Source organism: Danio rerio, chromosome 9 (genome assembly GCF_052040795.2).
Source record: "Danio rerio strain M-AB ecotype USA chromosome 9, GRCz13ab, whole genome shotgun sequence".
Taxonomy (NCBI): domain Eukaryota; kingdom Metazoa; phylum Chordata; class Actinopteri; order Cypriniformes; family Danionidae; genus Danio; species Danio rerio.
In genome coordinates this window covers 34,432,905-34,450,000 of record NC_141029.1, presented here as the reverse complement: position 1 = coordinate 34,450,000, position 17,096 = coordinate 34,432,905, and the positions used below count along the sequence as shown (strand labels likewise).

The 17,096-nt window shown below is 36.4% G+C and overlaps 1 protein-coding gene across 5 annotated transcripts in view; it reads left to right on the top strand.

The window, feature by feature from the left end:
• satb2 (SATB homeobox 2) overlaps positions 1-17,096 on the top strand; it is an 81,215-nt gene that overhangs the window by 57,395 nt on the left and 6,724 nt on the right. For 3 of the 5 annotated variants that reach the window (XM_087266776.1, XM_087266779.1, XM_087266777.1), the window contains 6 exons: positions 648-689; positions 794-1,371; positions 3,055-3,267; positions 4,503-4,589; positions 5,422-5,568; positions 10,044-10,238. In XM_087266776.1, coding sequence (XP_087122902.1) covers positions 648-689; positions 794-1,371; positions 3,055-3,267; positions 4,503-4,589; positions 5,422-5,568; positions 10,044-10,238 — 1,262 coding nt within the window. The remainder of the gene's footprint in view (positions 1-647; positions 690-793; positions 1,372-3,054; positions 3,268-4,502; positions 4,590-5,421; positions 5,569-10,043; positions 10,239-17,096) is intronic. The other 2 variants (XM_087266778.1, NM_001128532.1) reach the window with 2 other exon arrangements.

Below are 17,096 nucleotides of genomic sequence, written 5' to 3'. Positions count from 1 at the left end.
CATGGGGGCAGGGAATGCAGGTTTGTAACTGTAGTGAGGTGTTCAGGGTCATGAAGTCTTGACGTATTTGCTGCATTGTATACATTGTATCTTAATGGCCCTTTTTACACAAGATGGGGTAACCTAATCCTCCTTGTGGCCTAATGGAAACCACTGTTCCTTCCCCAAAAATGCTGCAGGGGGTCTTCCAGCGGCAGGTCCTATCCTACAGCTCTGCTGTTTAAGCCTCTTAGCATCCAAATGCCTGTGACAATTTTCCTCCTCTCATTGCCCCTTCAAAAAGTGAAATAATTACACAGCAGGACAGATCAAAGTAGGGACTAAACCCCAAGTGCAGAGAGAGAGAGCGCCAACAAAGAATAAAGCGATCCTCGGTATGCTGACAGAGTAAGTGGTGTTGAGTTACACCGAGCCCCCTCCATTAGTTCTGCTGTTTGCCTCCCAGAGCTAAACACTCAGCCCGCATTGCCAGATGTGTGTGCCAGTACGGAGGGACTCCATTGGGTGACTCACGTGTCAGTCATACAGTTGTAAGCCAGAGTTGTAAAACTGTCTATTCATGAAAGAACATTATTGTTTCATCATGAGCATGATTGAGTTAATGAATGCTTTTGTCACTTACCATGAGTTTCTCATGTCTGTTTTAGGCGATTATTTGTGGCAAGGACGGGAGGGCTCAGAAATCAAGGGTAAGCTCTAAAGTATCTTTGGGTAAAGGACTGACTTTGATTTCTTAGCTTGAACAGTAGAGAGTTTGTTCTGGTGCCTCATACACATCTTTATCCCTCTATAGTTGAACGGGACAATATCGCAGACTTCTGTGTATTAGCCCAGCGTCCACCTCCTCACCTCACTGCACTGGGACAACTCGGCCCATTGAACAGCGCTGGCTCCCTGGTAAAAGGCAACTCAGGAGAACCTCAGAATTCAGCTCAGTCTCAGCCTCCACCTCAAGGGCAGCCACAACCCCCATCATCTCTTGGGCAGCTCCATCACAGTCCTCCACTAAGGGCACAGGTGCCTCCTCCACCTCCTCCTGCCGCCCTGCAGCCTCTTTTGGCACCTGGAGGACTTCTCTCACCCCAGCTCAGTCCACAGCTGGTCCGGCAGCAGTTGGCCATGGCTCATCTTATCAACCAGCAGCTGGCCGTCAGCCGCCTCCTGCATCAGCACCCACAGGCTCTTAACCAGCAGTTTCTCAATCACCCACCCATTCCTCGGCCTAGCAAGTCTGGGGGCCCTGGAGAGCCCGGCTCCAACCCCTCGGCTGCAGAAGTGTCCTCTGATATATACCAACTAGTGCGAGATGAGCTGAAAAGGGCCAGTGTCTCACAGGCAGTGTTTGCTCGAGTTGCCTTCAACCGTACACAGGTATAGTTCAAAGCTCATGGTGGAGCATATTGTCTCATCTAGAACTACAATTCTTTAAACTCTGTAATCATTTTGCTGGCAAGAATAAAAATTTTAACGATTGTAATGCACATTTTCTATGTCTATTAAGTAAAAAAAAATCCCGGGGAATGTTCATTCATTCATTCATTCATTCATTCGTTCGTTCATTTATTTTATTTTCGGCTTAGCCCCTTTATTAATCTGGGGTCACCACAGTGGAATAAACAGCCTTATCTTATCCTTATCCAGCATATGTTTTACACAGCAGATGCCCTTCTAGCTGAAACCCATCATTTGGAAACATCCATCTCATTCTCACACATACACTACAGACAATTTAGCCTTCCCAATTCACCTATATACCACATGTCTTTAGATTGCGGGAGTAACCAGAGCACCCAGCGGAAACCCACTTAGGGATAGTAATAAACATAAATTAAATGAATTTAACCAAGACTGGCTTGTTTGTCAACAGTAGTTTAGTTCATTCATTCATTCATTTTCTTGTCGGCTTAATCCCTTTATCAATCCAGAGTCGCCACAGCGGAGTGAACCGCCAACTTATCCAGCAAGTTTTTACGCAGCGGATGCCCTTCCAGACGCAACTCATCTCTGTTGCCAAAGCAAGCATTTTTTTTCTATCTACAGAATTGTAGTTAAAAGTAACACTGACTATTTTATTTTTATAAAGAACATTATTTTAAATTTTCTTGTGAAGTTTCAATTTTACATTTTTAATATGAAAGACAAAAATGTGGGTATCTGCGTCGAGATTATTCCGAACATGCAGTCAGTTGTAAGATTCTTAGGGCAATTTGTAAAAAAAAGAAAAACATAAATTAATAAATCATTAACAAAAACAAATGATTTTCTGTCGTACTGTATACTTCAAAGATTGCTAAGTTCAGTTTGTCATAAAACTAAAATATATGCATTCTACAAATAGACCAAACACAGACAATCCTAATGAAAAAAATTAGTATCAGCGAAAAAAGTAAATATATCTCATAACAAAACAGTGGCGACACGGTGGCACAGTGGGAAGCACGATCGCCTCACATCAAGAAGGTCACTGGTTCGAGCCCAGGCTGGGTCAGTTGGCATTTCTATGTTGAGTTTGCATATTCTCCCATGTTTGTGTAGGTTTCTTCAGGGTGCTCTAGTTTTCCCCACAGTCCAAACATATGCATAGTATGCATGTATGTATGTGAAAAGTTGGCTGTTCATTCAGCTGGGGCGACCCCTTCAAGGGACTAAACCAAAAAGAAAATTAATGAATAACAAAATATTTGTCATATATGTTATAGATTTATTGCTTTGACCTAGTCATTATCCTATGGACAGACCAAATCATATACAACTCAGGTCTAAATAAGTTTAATTTGGCACTGAACTAAATACTGTCAGAGTCAGTGTGTTGGTTTGAGCCTGTCATCATGATTGCCTGGTATCCAAAGACTGAATCCTCACATACCCTCTCAGCAGCAAACACACCTGGTGAATTCACAGAGTTACTGCAGGTCCAAATTATGTTCAATTACATCCAACATAGTGCACAGTCGATTAGAGAGTGGGTGGAGGCTTACATGCTGCAGGTGAAGTAATAGAAAAAAATAAAACAGAGTCATCAACTGTACTTACTTATGTGTTTATGTTCACCAGGGCCTGTTATCAGAGATATTGCGAAAAGAAGAGGACCCGCGTTCAGCCTCTCAGTCTTTGCTGGTGAACCTCAAAGCAATGCAGAACTTCCTGAACTTACCTGAGAGTGAGAGGGACCGCATTTATCAGGAAGAGCGAGAACGCAGTATGAACCCCCCTGTGAGTCTGCCTCCAAGCACAAACCCCAGTCCTGGGGCCGTCCGCCTCTCTCAGGTACCACATTTCTCACCTTCATTCCCATAGACATCCCCATTGCATCTATGTTTGTATGTTTAACTGGGTGTAGAAATACCTGAAAGCTTTTGTTGTGTCTGATTCTCAATTGTTTATATGTACGCCAGTGAGATTGCTTTTGTTTCTGTCTGGATTCATGCGATCTGTTTACTTGTTTGGCTTGGCTCACAGTTTGTTGTTTTCTTAGTAATCTGAAATCAGGATGTTACAAAGCTAGGTTTTGCAAGAACTGAGCTTAGCAAAGGCTGGAATACTCTACTCAGAATAAAAAACACAACATATCACATGCATCCCTCCTTTATAAATAGTTAAAAAATTTATGAAAAAATCTAAATTTCACATAATTTAGAGCTCGGCAAACACAAAAATGTGCATCTTGTTGCTAGGCTGTACATTACCTATTAAAACAATAAGAAAAAAAAGCCAAATATGTTTGAATATCACCAAAATAGCTTTGTGACTTTAAATAAAAGTTGCGGAGTCAATAAGAAAAGTTGCTAAATTTGGTGACAGTATTCCCAGACTGGTAACAGTGCTCATGAGACTATCAGCTCTGACAATATCAAATGTTTAATATCCTCAGAATGTATGGAATCAAGCAAAAATCATATACTGTATACTAAATACTATGTTTGAAACTCATACTTATCCCACTATTCACTATTATTAAAAAGTGTTTTATATAATACGAATGTGCATAGTGAAATATGGCATAGGTTAGTCACTTCACTTACTCTCATATGCATAGATCTTTTCCTGTGGCCTCATAAGGCATTATGAATGTCCACTGGATGCACATTTAATAATCTTCCTGGCTCTTTTCTTCTACTGTTTTGTGACTACTATGAATTGTAGAGGAAGCGCTACTCACCTCAAATAAAGTTTTTTTGGGTTTTGAAATAGTATAAAAGTAGGAATATACAGATGTTATTTTATATGTAACAAATGTCAACTCTGTCTACCCAAACCTGAAGAGTCATCCACACTGCAAATAAGGGTACAAATCTATTTATATCTATTTAAGGGTACAAATCACAAACGTCAAGTAGTGTGTTCCAGCCTTAAAATTATATTTTGTCTTTAAATGTTTGATGCATGAATATTGATAGTTTTGCGCTAACCACACTGTCTTTAAAGCCCTCTAAGTGTCAGAATATCTCAAGTCTGTCTGCTACCTTTTTATTGCTAACCTCTCGCTATACCTCTCAATGCAGAAGGTGTGGGAGCGCAGCATCGATGAACAGTTAACCCCTGATGCGTGGGCATCTATTTGGAAGAATAAGACCAAAATCACAAACTCGGTGAGCATTACATCTGCACTTAATTTCTTCATGTAGAGTGTTTCTCAAAAGAAACCTTTGAGATCTGAATTGTAATTATTTGTAACCATGACACTTTTCCCACTGCTAATAAATGTTCAATAAGTCAAGCTACTGCAGAATGTTAAATTTATGCTATTTTTATTAAGGATTTTCAACTAAATCCATATTTGTTAGAGATTACATTTTTACACACACATTAAACCTTCAGGTCCACATGCTTTTGCCGTTGATTATCTAAAATGACAAAAGCAGGAAAGCATGGCTTTGCTCCTGTCATGGCATGTTTATATTAAATGACCTGGAACCTGGTGCGTGGACTTTCTAAAACGCTTGTATGAAGCGTATGAATGCGCCTGCTTTCAGCCTCAGAACCATTATGAATGAACCTACGTATGCAGATAATAAAAAAATCCTTCTGATATGGGAACAAAGTTTTCATTCTTTGGTCTTTGGGAATGCGGTTGTGTATTATCATTACTATTATGTCTGTATATGTTTATCTTGCAATCGTTTTTACTGGGGAATGTGAGATTACTTGCCTGTGCCTGCAGAGTAACTTCAAACACTAAATAGGAAAACACACCACTCTAAAATCAATATACTGGTCTTCAAACACATACTACAAAGAGTACAGATAAATACTTTAACGGTTTATCTGCTAAAACCATAGTATGTTACAGGTACAAACAAGAGTCTGCAAAATGATCCATGACTGTTATCTCATATTGTAATTTCTGTAGCAATTATAAATATTCATCAACCAGTTTGTCTTTGTTTGTTATATTTACCTTTGACCACTGGATCCTCACAGTGCAAGACTCCTAACCCTGACCTTCCTGTGAAACTGGAACCACTGGTCAACATCACCTCAGCCATCTATGACGAAATCCAGCAGGAGATGAAACGGGCCAAAGTGTCTCAGGCGCTTTTCGCCAAGGTGGCAGCCAACAAGAGTCAGGTATAAATATTTATTTATCAATTATTTTTAGTTATTGTTTATAAACTTGTCATGTTCCCATCCTTTTATAGAGCACAGGGTAACACTTATTTTGATGGAGCATTATTGGACAGTCTACTTAATATCTGTTGATACTGCTGCTAAACAGATAATAAACTAACTATAAGAAACTTTGCAAGTACATGTCAGCTTACACTAACCCTAACCCCAACCTAACAGCCTACTTATAATCTAATGAGAATTAGTTGGTATGTAGATGCAATGTAACTTAAATTCAACAAACGGACCATCAAAATAAAGTGACACCGAAGTGACAGTCCCTAAACGTTACAGTAAATGTCAAAAAATACTGTGTTGTTACCTTGTTACATACCAGTTTTTTAAACTGTACAAGGGAACTGAAATTGCTAAATATTTCTTATGTGGTTAGAGTTATTATTACAGGTTAGGATATTTGAGACACCTTTTATTCTGAAAAGAATATAAGCTTAAATGTCTTTTCTTAGTCAGCATAGTAGGGGAAGTAATGGTGTGCCTCTATGCAGACTTTATATCTGATTCTGGCGCGTCTCTCCAGTTGATAAACAAAAACATAAACAGATAAATGTCTTGCATTTATTTCCATTACTTACTTGCCATTCCAATCCTTCTAAAGGATCTTACTTTTTTCTATGCCTTTGTCAGTCTCTCTCCCAACCCATGAGTCATTGCTTAGGTTGTGATACGGACATGCATTCAGTGATCCGTGGATTAATCTGATTACTGTCCTCATACTCTTTTTACATTGACACTTTGTTCCCAGATTTTAAAGCATGCAGAACATTATGAATCAATATCATAGAAGCAGAGAAATCTATGTTTTTGATGCCTTGAAAAACAAATATTCCCGTGCTGACAGTAATTACAGTAATTATGAACAGCACATCACAGGCATATAATTGTGCTTTTTTGTTTTTTCTTTTGTTCTGGTGTTGTGCATCTATATATATAACACAAAGACTACTGTTTAAAATCATCCATGGAGATTTTTAATAAAGTAGATTAATTTAATTACAAAATATGATTTGTGCTATATTTCTCTTTCAAATAAATATTTTTTTCCAGTTTTTAATTGATCAGAGAATACTAAAAAAAATGTATCACTAAAAATATGAAATTTGAATAATATTTCACAATATAAGAAGTTTGTGATATTACTGTATTATTCATTCGTTCGTTTTCCATCAGCTTAGTCCCTTACAGGGTTGTCACGATACTGGAATTCGATACCAATCAATACTAAAGTTTTAAAAACATCCATTTCCTTCTAACATTTCAGCGCTAAAGAGCACGTCCTAAAACAACGCTGATTTGCTATTGTGTTCACATGCTCAACAGAAATTACAGTAATTAGCCGTGAAGGTCATCAGTTCACTGAACTCATCGCTGTTTACTGAGTGTAATCACAGATACAGGGACACTGGAGTGTTTTAAAGTCAGGTTGATCAGCTCGTTATGTCTGTAAGCTGACATAAGAGCGAAGACTTGTAGGGGAATGAACCGCCAACTTATCTAGCATATGTTTTATATGGCAGATGCCCTTTAAGCCGCAACCCAGTACTGTGAAACACTTAAATTCACTTACATTCACACACACACTCAAACTCTACGGCCAGTTTAGTTTATCCAAAGTATGTCTTTGGACTGTGTGGGAACATGCAAACTCCACACAGAAATGCCAAATAGTCCAGCCCGGTCTCGATCCAGCGACCTTCTTGCTGTGAGGTGACAGTGCTAACCACTGAGCCACCATGCCACTCCCAATATTACTGTATTTGTCATCAAATTCATATAGACTTAACGTAAAATATTTTACATTTAAATATTGACAAGTCAGTTACACTGTAAAAAAGTTGACTCAACTTAAAATTTTAAGGCAGCAAACTTCAGGACATTTTGAGTTTATTCAACTTAAATCGAGTCAAGTGAGGTAATTGGGTTGAAAGTTGAGTCAACTCAAAAATGTCCTTAAGTTTGTTGCCTTAAAATTTTAAGTTTGTTGTTTTTTTTTTACAGTGTTGCTGACCATATTGTTTTAGTGCCAAGAACAACAGCAATGCCTTTACTAATGCAAAAAATGCATGGCATTCATTTCAGAGTGTTGATAAAGATTTTTTTTTACAGCTACTGGCCCATTTGTTTGTCTCTGTCTCATTTAGATCAAAGAGGGATAATTGATTTAGTCAAATATGATCCTGCTCCCAGCTGCGCCTAATTCTTACCATGTAATAGCCTGAGATAGCTTCGGTATCTGCTTCTTCCTTTGCTGAGAATCTCTGCATTATTGCGGACTAGATTTGCTGGTGTGACCACATCATCTAGAGGCATGTGTTCGGGGCGTCTTCGCATGTTCGCGTGTGTGAGATGTGTCAGCGAAGTGCTGCTCTGGCGGTGTGTGTATGAATGAACGAATGTGTGTGTGACAGATGCGGTCAGGTCTCGCAGGTCTGGGGTCGGGTGGGGGGGTCACGGCCGAACGCATCCATCTGCTGCAGCTGGCCAGGAGGAGCTAAGGGAGAACCACAGAGAGACCGAGATGCGCAGGTCATTAACAATGTGTGCTGGAAGAGCTTGACTGCACACAACAGCTGGTGTCAAAGACTGGCCCAGTCTAGCAGAGATAATCAAATCTTCCTAATCTCCAAGCATTTCACTCTCGCTTTCACACACTCTCAGCTCGCTCAGTGCACTTGTGATGCTTTGTGGTGCAACTTGTTTACTGTGAAGTAAAGTTTACAATGATAGCATGAACAAGGGGTGAGTTGTCGTTGCACATCCCATTGTGCACATAATATCCTGTCCTCGTCAAATCTTTATGATTGTTAAATTAATGGCCATAAAAGAGAACGAAGTCCCTATAGATTGTGTATGGACATGCATATGGTATAAGTGACACTAAATGTTTTTTATTGCCCTATCAGAAATGTTCTATTTCTCATTGACAGAGATGATTATGGGCTAATAACTTCATTCATTAGTTTTCTTTTCGGCTTAGTCCTTTTATTAATCAGAGTGGCCACAGCGGAATGAATCGCCAACTTATCTCAACCCAACACTGGGAAACACCCACACACTCACTTACACTATGGCCAATTTAGCTTATTAAATTCACCTGTACCGCATGTCTTAGGACTGTGGCGGAAATCTGAGCACTTGGAGGAAACCCTCGCAAACACAGGGAAAACATGCAAACACCACACAGAAATGCCAACTGGCCCAGCCGGGTCTCGAACCAGTGACCTTCTTGCTGTGAGGTGATTGTGCTACCCACTGTGCCACTGTGCTACCCCAGTTAATCATTTGTTTAAAAAAAATAGGAATCGTAGAGCATGCAAGGTTTATTCTTTCCTATTACTATTAAAAAATCCTATGCAAGGCATAATGTTTTGAGAGTGCTTAATTTTGAATAAAATGTAGTATCCCTTTAGTTGACAGTCCATATAAACATTCACAGGTTATCTAGGTAGTCTGAGTTTCCCAGTGACAATTTTAGAGTCCATTCATGTGCAGTTTACATATTGCAAACTCATATTTGTATTAATACCAATGACATATGGAAGCAGGATTCATTTTTAATGGGATTGTGATTGCAATTTTATAGCTAGATCATAAGTTCTTGTGATAATTTTTGGGTCTGTATTTCCAGCAAATCCGTTGTTTTACATTAGAAGTTTTTGACTTTTTGATTTTATATTGTTGATATCCCAAGCAGAAATATCATATATGACCCCATATACATATATATGTGTGTTTGTGTGTGTGTGTGTGTGTGTGTGTGTGTGTGTGTGTGTGTGTGTGTGTGTGTGTGTGTGTGTGTGTGTGTGTGTGTGTGTGTGTGTGTGTGTGTGTGTGTGTGTGTGTGTGTGTGTGTGTGTGTGTGTGTGTGAACATAAATGTACATGTCTGTAATTTGTAGTGGTTGGGGAAAATATGTGTAAACATTATTACATCACTACATTTTTGCAATATTTAGCATTTATGTACATATATGACATATGTTTTTATATGTGTGAAGTATAATCCTGAACTTGTTTGTCATATATGTGATTTGGATATATTGCCATATATCAGATATCTGTTTGGGAATGAAAAATGGTTAGGTTTCAGCGTAGCTTTTCAGTCATGTGCTTAAAAATATAAAAATATTTAAAAAGTCAAAGCATGTAAACAAGTATAATAAAATTACTGTAGCTGTTTTAATTCAAAATCCTACTGTAATATCTGTCATAATAACAGTATTATACACCACTACGTAATTTTTTGACATTTCATATATTATGATTATTATATCTGTGTAGTAGTCATAATGGATTCTTAATGGAACTTATAAAAACAACAAAAAAAAAACTATTCCAAAGGTGTACCTAGTATTTTAAAGCATGCATATGAGATGACTACTTTGGGCAAAATATGTAATAAATCCTTATTTTTTTAAGGGATGGCTGTGTGAGCTGCTTCGCTGGAAAGAGAGTCCCAGCCCAGAGAACAGGACACTCTGGGAGAACCTGTGCACTATCCGTAGGTTTCTGAGCCTTCCACAGACAGACAGGGACATGGTGTACGAGGAAGAGTCCCGTCATCACCACAGCGAACGGCTGCACACTGTACTACACCTGCCCACTGACCCTCAGGTAAGTTTTATAAACAAAATCAAGCAAAATACAGGAGATTATTGTGACGTTTACCGTGCAGGATCGTCAAATGGTGTGACATGAAATGTTCCTTCACTGAAAACTCTAATAAGTTGACTGAACTAAATTAATTGAGTAAACTCATTGAGTAATGGAGTCTCCCAAATCTTGCATATTTAAGTTTATTTAACTTGCCGGTTTTATATATGCATGTGTGTGCATGCGTGTGTGTAATAATATGCTATGAAAAAATATTTAAATAAATTTTAAACAAAATATAAGTGTCCATTTCTATACATTATGATGAATAATTATACTTGAAGCCATTTGTTTTCTGATTTAAAAAAATACCTTGCACTTAAAAGATTGCACGTATTAGAATTGTGCAGTCAAGACTACATTTGTGGAAATTACCTGTTTTTTTTTCAAAGGATTAATCATGATTTTGAGCTTACTACATTTGAAATGTTAACTTTCATGTTATATAAGGTAAATTAACTCATATTTCTAAGTGATAGGACCAAAATGCTAAATTTTAAGTTATGTTCAGTCAACTTCACTAAATTGTTTGAGTAAAGACAATATTAGGGTTTACAGTGTTCATTCTGTCCAGAAATACTGTAATTTCAATTCAATTCATGTTTACTTCTATGGCGCTTTTACAATGTAGATTGTGTCAAAGCAACTTAACATAGAAGTTCTGGTAAATTGAAACTATTTCAATCCAGTTTTTAGAGTTCAGTTTAGTTCACTTCAGCATAGTTTAAATTTCACTGCTGAAAGTCCAAACACTGAAGAGCAAGAGTAAATGCCAGAGATATTTAAAATTCTGAAATATTTTTGGTTCTAACACAGTGGAAGTGTGATCAGCAAGTGACATTGTGCAAAGTAAAGAACACAGAAAACTAAAAAAATTGGGTAAGGCACAAATTTTTGCTGGAAAAAAAATTAAAAATAACAATAGAAATAATGCAAAACCTCTGTAAATACAATACTTAGTAAGTTCAAGTGCATGACTATGTCAGCTGAAAAAAACCACATCCGCACCCTTTCAATGCTATTGGTTTCACTTTGTGTTAATCCTGTCAATAGTTTTGTTAACAGCAAAAGAGGTTTGGCTCAAGCTGTTAGTAAATCTGTTAAAACCTCTTTAAATTCAAAACACTTTTTAAATTCAGTGTTTTAGATTACTATCTTTTTAAAATAGCATGCTTAACCTTAACAGAAAAGAATTTTGAATAAAATAAATTTTAAAAAACGAATTATTTAGCCCAAATGTGTATAAGATTTCAGATAACAGTGAAAGGAAAGTGTTTTTCTCTTTAGATCACATGAATGTGTGTTCATTGTATGCTTCTTTGAGGCTTCAATTTTAATATCAGCATCATTCATGCAGCATTCCTGCCAACATCTAATAACCCAGCACACCCCAGCCTCTTTAATCACAAACACACACACACACACACGCACACACAGAATTCCAAATAACACGCTACTGATTAAATGGACTTTCCCCTATGCCAGCCAGGGTCATTACAGAATAGACTGTGGACGTACACTTCAGTATTAGACACACACACACACACACACACACACACACACACACATCTACTCACTAATACTTATATGTAAATACATGCACACATAAATCTACAAACCCTTGGATCAATGCTTTCTACCTTCTTTCAACCTACTCTTCTTTCTCACCGTGCCAGTAAAGCATTAGCGTTGAATCCACTCACAATGATCGCTGTTTATTAACATTTATTAACTTAAGCTGAGCGGCCGTATTAAGATTAAGCACTAACAAATGGAGACAGAGTTACTTCCCTGTTACTGTCTCAGCCCATTACGTGTCTTTCTCTCTTGCTCGCTTTCTCTTTTATGTCAGTGGAATAAACAGACTGTTGGCAGCATGTGTGTGTGTGTAAATATACTCATTTATGTGTTTTGGGCGCAGAAGGAAATGCCCCATTAGGACACACCCTGACAGACAGTGCCACCACAGCCCTGATATTAATAATTACGGGAAGAGAAGGAACACACACACATACGTATGCACATACACACACGCACATAATGACTCAAGGGAGTTCAATACAGTAAGTCTCTTTAGTAACTCCACACTCTGGCCATGAATTCTTGCACAACACTCGTCATAAAAACATACATTTGTTGAGGATAGTCAGTGAATTTAGATAAAAAGCTGTACCAGATACCTTTTTTATTGCTGTTTACTTTCATTATGTACAGTGCTTAACATATATGAATAAACCCCTCACAAATCTCTCATTTAAATTTTTATTTTCCATAGGAAAATATTATCTTTGTGCATATACATTAAATTAGTCAATACTGAAGCCAAATCTGGAGCTTATCTAACAAAATAACTTATGATAGCAGTCCAAAAATTTGTACACCCAAATTTGTGTTAGGAAAAATATTAAATAAAAAAAGCTAATTTTAAGAGAAACAAAACAATTTTACAATTTTGTTAAAATGGATGTAGTTTGTAGTTATTTTCCCCAATATTTGCATGAATTTAAATGTATTATCTTTCTATTTCTAAAGATATTCAATTACTAAAATATTATTTTAATATATATGAATTAATATATCTGTTTAATGAATAATTTAATTTAATTTTAATAGATAAAGTTATTTAATAAATATATTTTGTTTAAATGCACCCAAATATATGGCTTGTATTCCCAAAAAAAATGGCTTATCATAAATAAGTTATGATAAGTAATGTATATACAGCGTGTGTATACAAGTATTATATGAATGTATGTATAAAACCTGTCCACTAAACCCCTTAGTGTGTATTTAAGCTTTTCTAGTTCACAGATGGGGTTGTGGAGGATTTCCAGCATAATAGGGTTCTTTTGCTGGCTCATAAAGATATATAAGCAATAATGCCCTTCTGAGTAACTGATAAAGTTATGGTTGTGGTGTCAAAATCTGCTAATTTAAGTCATATGTTAATGTTTTTCTAAAAGAATAGAAACAAGTATAGTAACAATATAGTGTCATGTCAGTGTATTATGAAACTGCCATAAGTGTGTATGTGGGTGTTTGTTTGTGTCTTTGCTGCTGTTTTTTCCCTGCTGTCGGATGTAATAATGAGAGACCCTCCTCAGATCACACTACCCCTTGGCTCCAGCCTGCTGCTACCACAGTCAGCACATGCCTTCCAGCTGCCTATGCAGACATGAGCATGTTAATGAATGAACACACATGCAGCACTTGCATGTATGTTGACTTGGCACACAGCAACAGACTTTGCTGATTTATTTACTTCATCCTTTTAAGATCATCAAATGTAACTCAAGAGTCCTCTTCCTCTTTACTGTCAGTTCATGTAATATTGACACATCTAAGTAAATAAAAATTATGATTTATTGTATATGTTTTGATAAAAGCCAGCAGTATTTTACTTTCTAAAATCTACACAAAAAATAAAAAATACCAATGTTGAGTCAAATATGGACAAAACCAACATTAGTATTATTTATTCATTTATTTTCTTGTCGGCTTAGTCCCTTTATTAATCCGGGGTCGCCACAGCGTAATGAACCGCCAACTTATCTAGCACGTTTTTACGCAGCGGATGCCCTTCCAGCCGCAACCCATCTCTGGGAAACATCCACACACACTCATTCACATACACACACTCATACACTACGGACAATTTAGCCTATCCAATTCACCTGTACCGCATGTCTTTGGACTGTGGGTTAAACAGGAGCACCCGGAGGAAACCCACGCGAACACAGGGAGAGCATGCAAACTGCACACGGAAACGGCAACTGAGCCGAGGCTTGAACCAGCGACCTTCTTGCTGTGAGGTGACAGCACTACCTACTGTGTCGCACCTCATTGGGATTATTTTTACAAAATAAATTTAAGTGTAAATTTAAATGTGTTTGTCCATAACTGACTCAACACTGGGTTTCAACTAGTCATTATTGAGTTAATTTTATCTAAAACAATTTACATTTTATTGTGTAAAACTTAATTTATTTCAGTAATTTTTAGGATGTTTCACTCAAATAACAACAGATAAAACTAACATGAAAATAAATAAAACTTTTTTTTTTTTACACTATTTCATCTAATGATCATTAAATTATTAAAATATTAAATTATTTTATATTTACTGTTGCATTAAAGTCCAAAATGGAAGAATTTATGTTATTTATTAATTGATTGTTCAAGCTACCTCACCCAAGTGCTCTGTTTGTAACAGAGTTGTTGAATGTGAAAATAGGGTGAATTAAATAAAAAATAAGGATCATCTTGAATCTGTTTCTTCGCTCTTCTTTATTAATTAATTAATTTATTTATATATTATAGAAGTATCAAATCAGGTTTTGGTATTGGTAAATACTCAAAATCAAATAACTCTGAGGGCAAAAAAACCTGATCAGGACATCCCTAGTGATTACTGCTCCAAAATCAGTTCTTTTTAAACATCTTGGTAAAAAAACAACAACTTTTACCCCCATTTAACACAATAAATTTATTTTAAGATACATTTAAAATATTTTGGACCAGTAGTTTTTGATGCAGAGATTCCTGAAAATATTGTTGCAATAAAAATCTAAAATAAAATAGTTGTCAAAAATGTGTTAAAAAACAAAACTTTGGTGGTTTTAAAACTTTGACTTTTCCAAACCACGGTAAACCCTGAAACCGTTTATCATCCCATGCCTAATTTCAACAAACCAGCATATTTTTATCGTGTAGCTAAAATGAAATACATTTTATTATGTAAAATTGATTTTATTACAGTTAATATTTAGGATTTTTTATTTATTTAACTTGATTCACGCAAGTAACTACAGATAAAACAAAAAAATAAATAAATAAATAAAACACTATAGAAGTTTTAAAAATAGAAATTACAAAAAATAACAAACTTTTAGAGCTAAAAATCAATAGTAAGTACATTAAATAAACCTAATAAATATGAAAGTTTGTCTAAAGTAATACTGAAATACATATATTTATCAAACTTTTTATATAGTACCAATTCCAGACCTCTAGAGGTTTCTAGATTCCATTTTGAAATCCTGAATCATGCTAGTGAACAGTCATATTTTCTTCTCCGTGTATCTTAACGGTTTCAGTCACTCTCAGGCGGGTCAGCACGAGCCCCAGAGTGAATCTCGGCTCACCTTAGGGATACACTCACACTCACACTAACACACTCTGGAAGGTTGACCCAGTCCAGTGTTTTCTTGACGCTGTTTCTGCAGTTCGTGTGCATGGTCTTAAGTGCCTCCCTTTGCTCATTTGGCAGGACATTTCTTATGAATAATTTCTCCTTTGTTTTTGCTAAATTGGTTGCTGCAGTGTGCACTGGAGTGCCCCCTAGACCCTGCCGTGTGGATTGGGACCCCGAATGAGTGCTGGGGTTGAAGGACTGCTGGCAATGCACATACTTGCACAATCACACACTCAGCATGGCAACCACTGACATCATTGACCCTCTAATAGAAATATTAGGGCTTTTTTCAAAAATCAGAGCTCAGCGTTTAATTTATTATTATTTTTGTGTACTGTTAATTTAATAGCTAGGCTGTTAAACTCTGTTTGTTCCATGCAGTGTAAAAGTAAAACAAAATAATGACAAAGCAATTTTTTTTAAAAAGTGTATAAATACACAGAAAGAAGTAAAGTTGTTGTATTTCCTTTTTTCATTTTTCAAGTTAACTGGTTTGGCACTTTTACTTTCATTCAGGAACATTTTATGCATGCCCCTGTGATAAACGAGATATTGGATGCGAGTATGAACTGCTGAAAGAGTGTTGTTTTAATAGAATTTGATATCGCATGCCGTATTAGGGATAAAAAAAACTTTGCATATATGTGATATATTGCGATATGTGTGTCTATGGTCCTTCATTGACTAGGTATGTAGGTGCAGAGAATAGCAGAGGTAATAGTTTGATTAAGTTGTTTACATGTCTGAACTGCACTTCAATAATTCAACTAAAATCGGCATAGTCCACATGTCTTAATTTGATTTCTGTTCAGTTAGATTATGACTTTAGTTAGTTTAAGGTAATTAAAACTCGCTGTTTACATGGTAGACTCTTGATCAGAATACTGTCTTAATATTATTAAAATTGGATTATTGGTGTCCATGTTAACGTAGTTATTGTCAAAGTTATTAAGAAAATAGTTGCAATCCTAGTATGACACACAATAACAGTTTTAGAAAAGGTTTTGGTACATTTATTTTGTTAATATTAACATTTTTGTATTATGTATTTAGTTTAGGCTTGAGTATTTATATGAGTTAATATATTTAGGTCAGTTAATGTTTATTTTATATTAAGTAACAAAAAAGGTTTTAGTTAAGTATAATAACTCTGGTACCTTGAAACAAGTAAATGCTTACTAAAATGAACAAGTGATGCATATTGTGTTGATCAGTATGGCTTAATCATAATGGGTACTTAGTTACTTGTTGACTGTTTCTTTTGTTTTTGTGGATTGCCTAAACTCTAAACTTTCTTAAAAAAAATCAAGACAAGCACACGCACATGACTCACCCATTCCTGAGGTATTGCACTGTGGCAAAGAAAAATTATGATGCACATGATAATTGGAGAAGGTGAAGTCATGCACAAGGAAACCAACAGGAAAGTGTCTTTCTCGTCATTACATATTTATCTGCCTGTTAATGGCGTCTCGAGTGGCAACACAGCCCCCTCTTAATCCCGCCTCCGTCCCCACGAGGGCCAGTCCTCATTAAGAATCTACTGAATATTTTATGTTCTATAATTCTTTTATACTTCTTCATCATAATTTGCCTTGATTTGTGTTTAAAGAAAAAAAGGATAC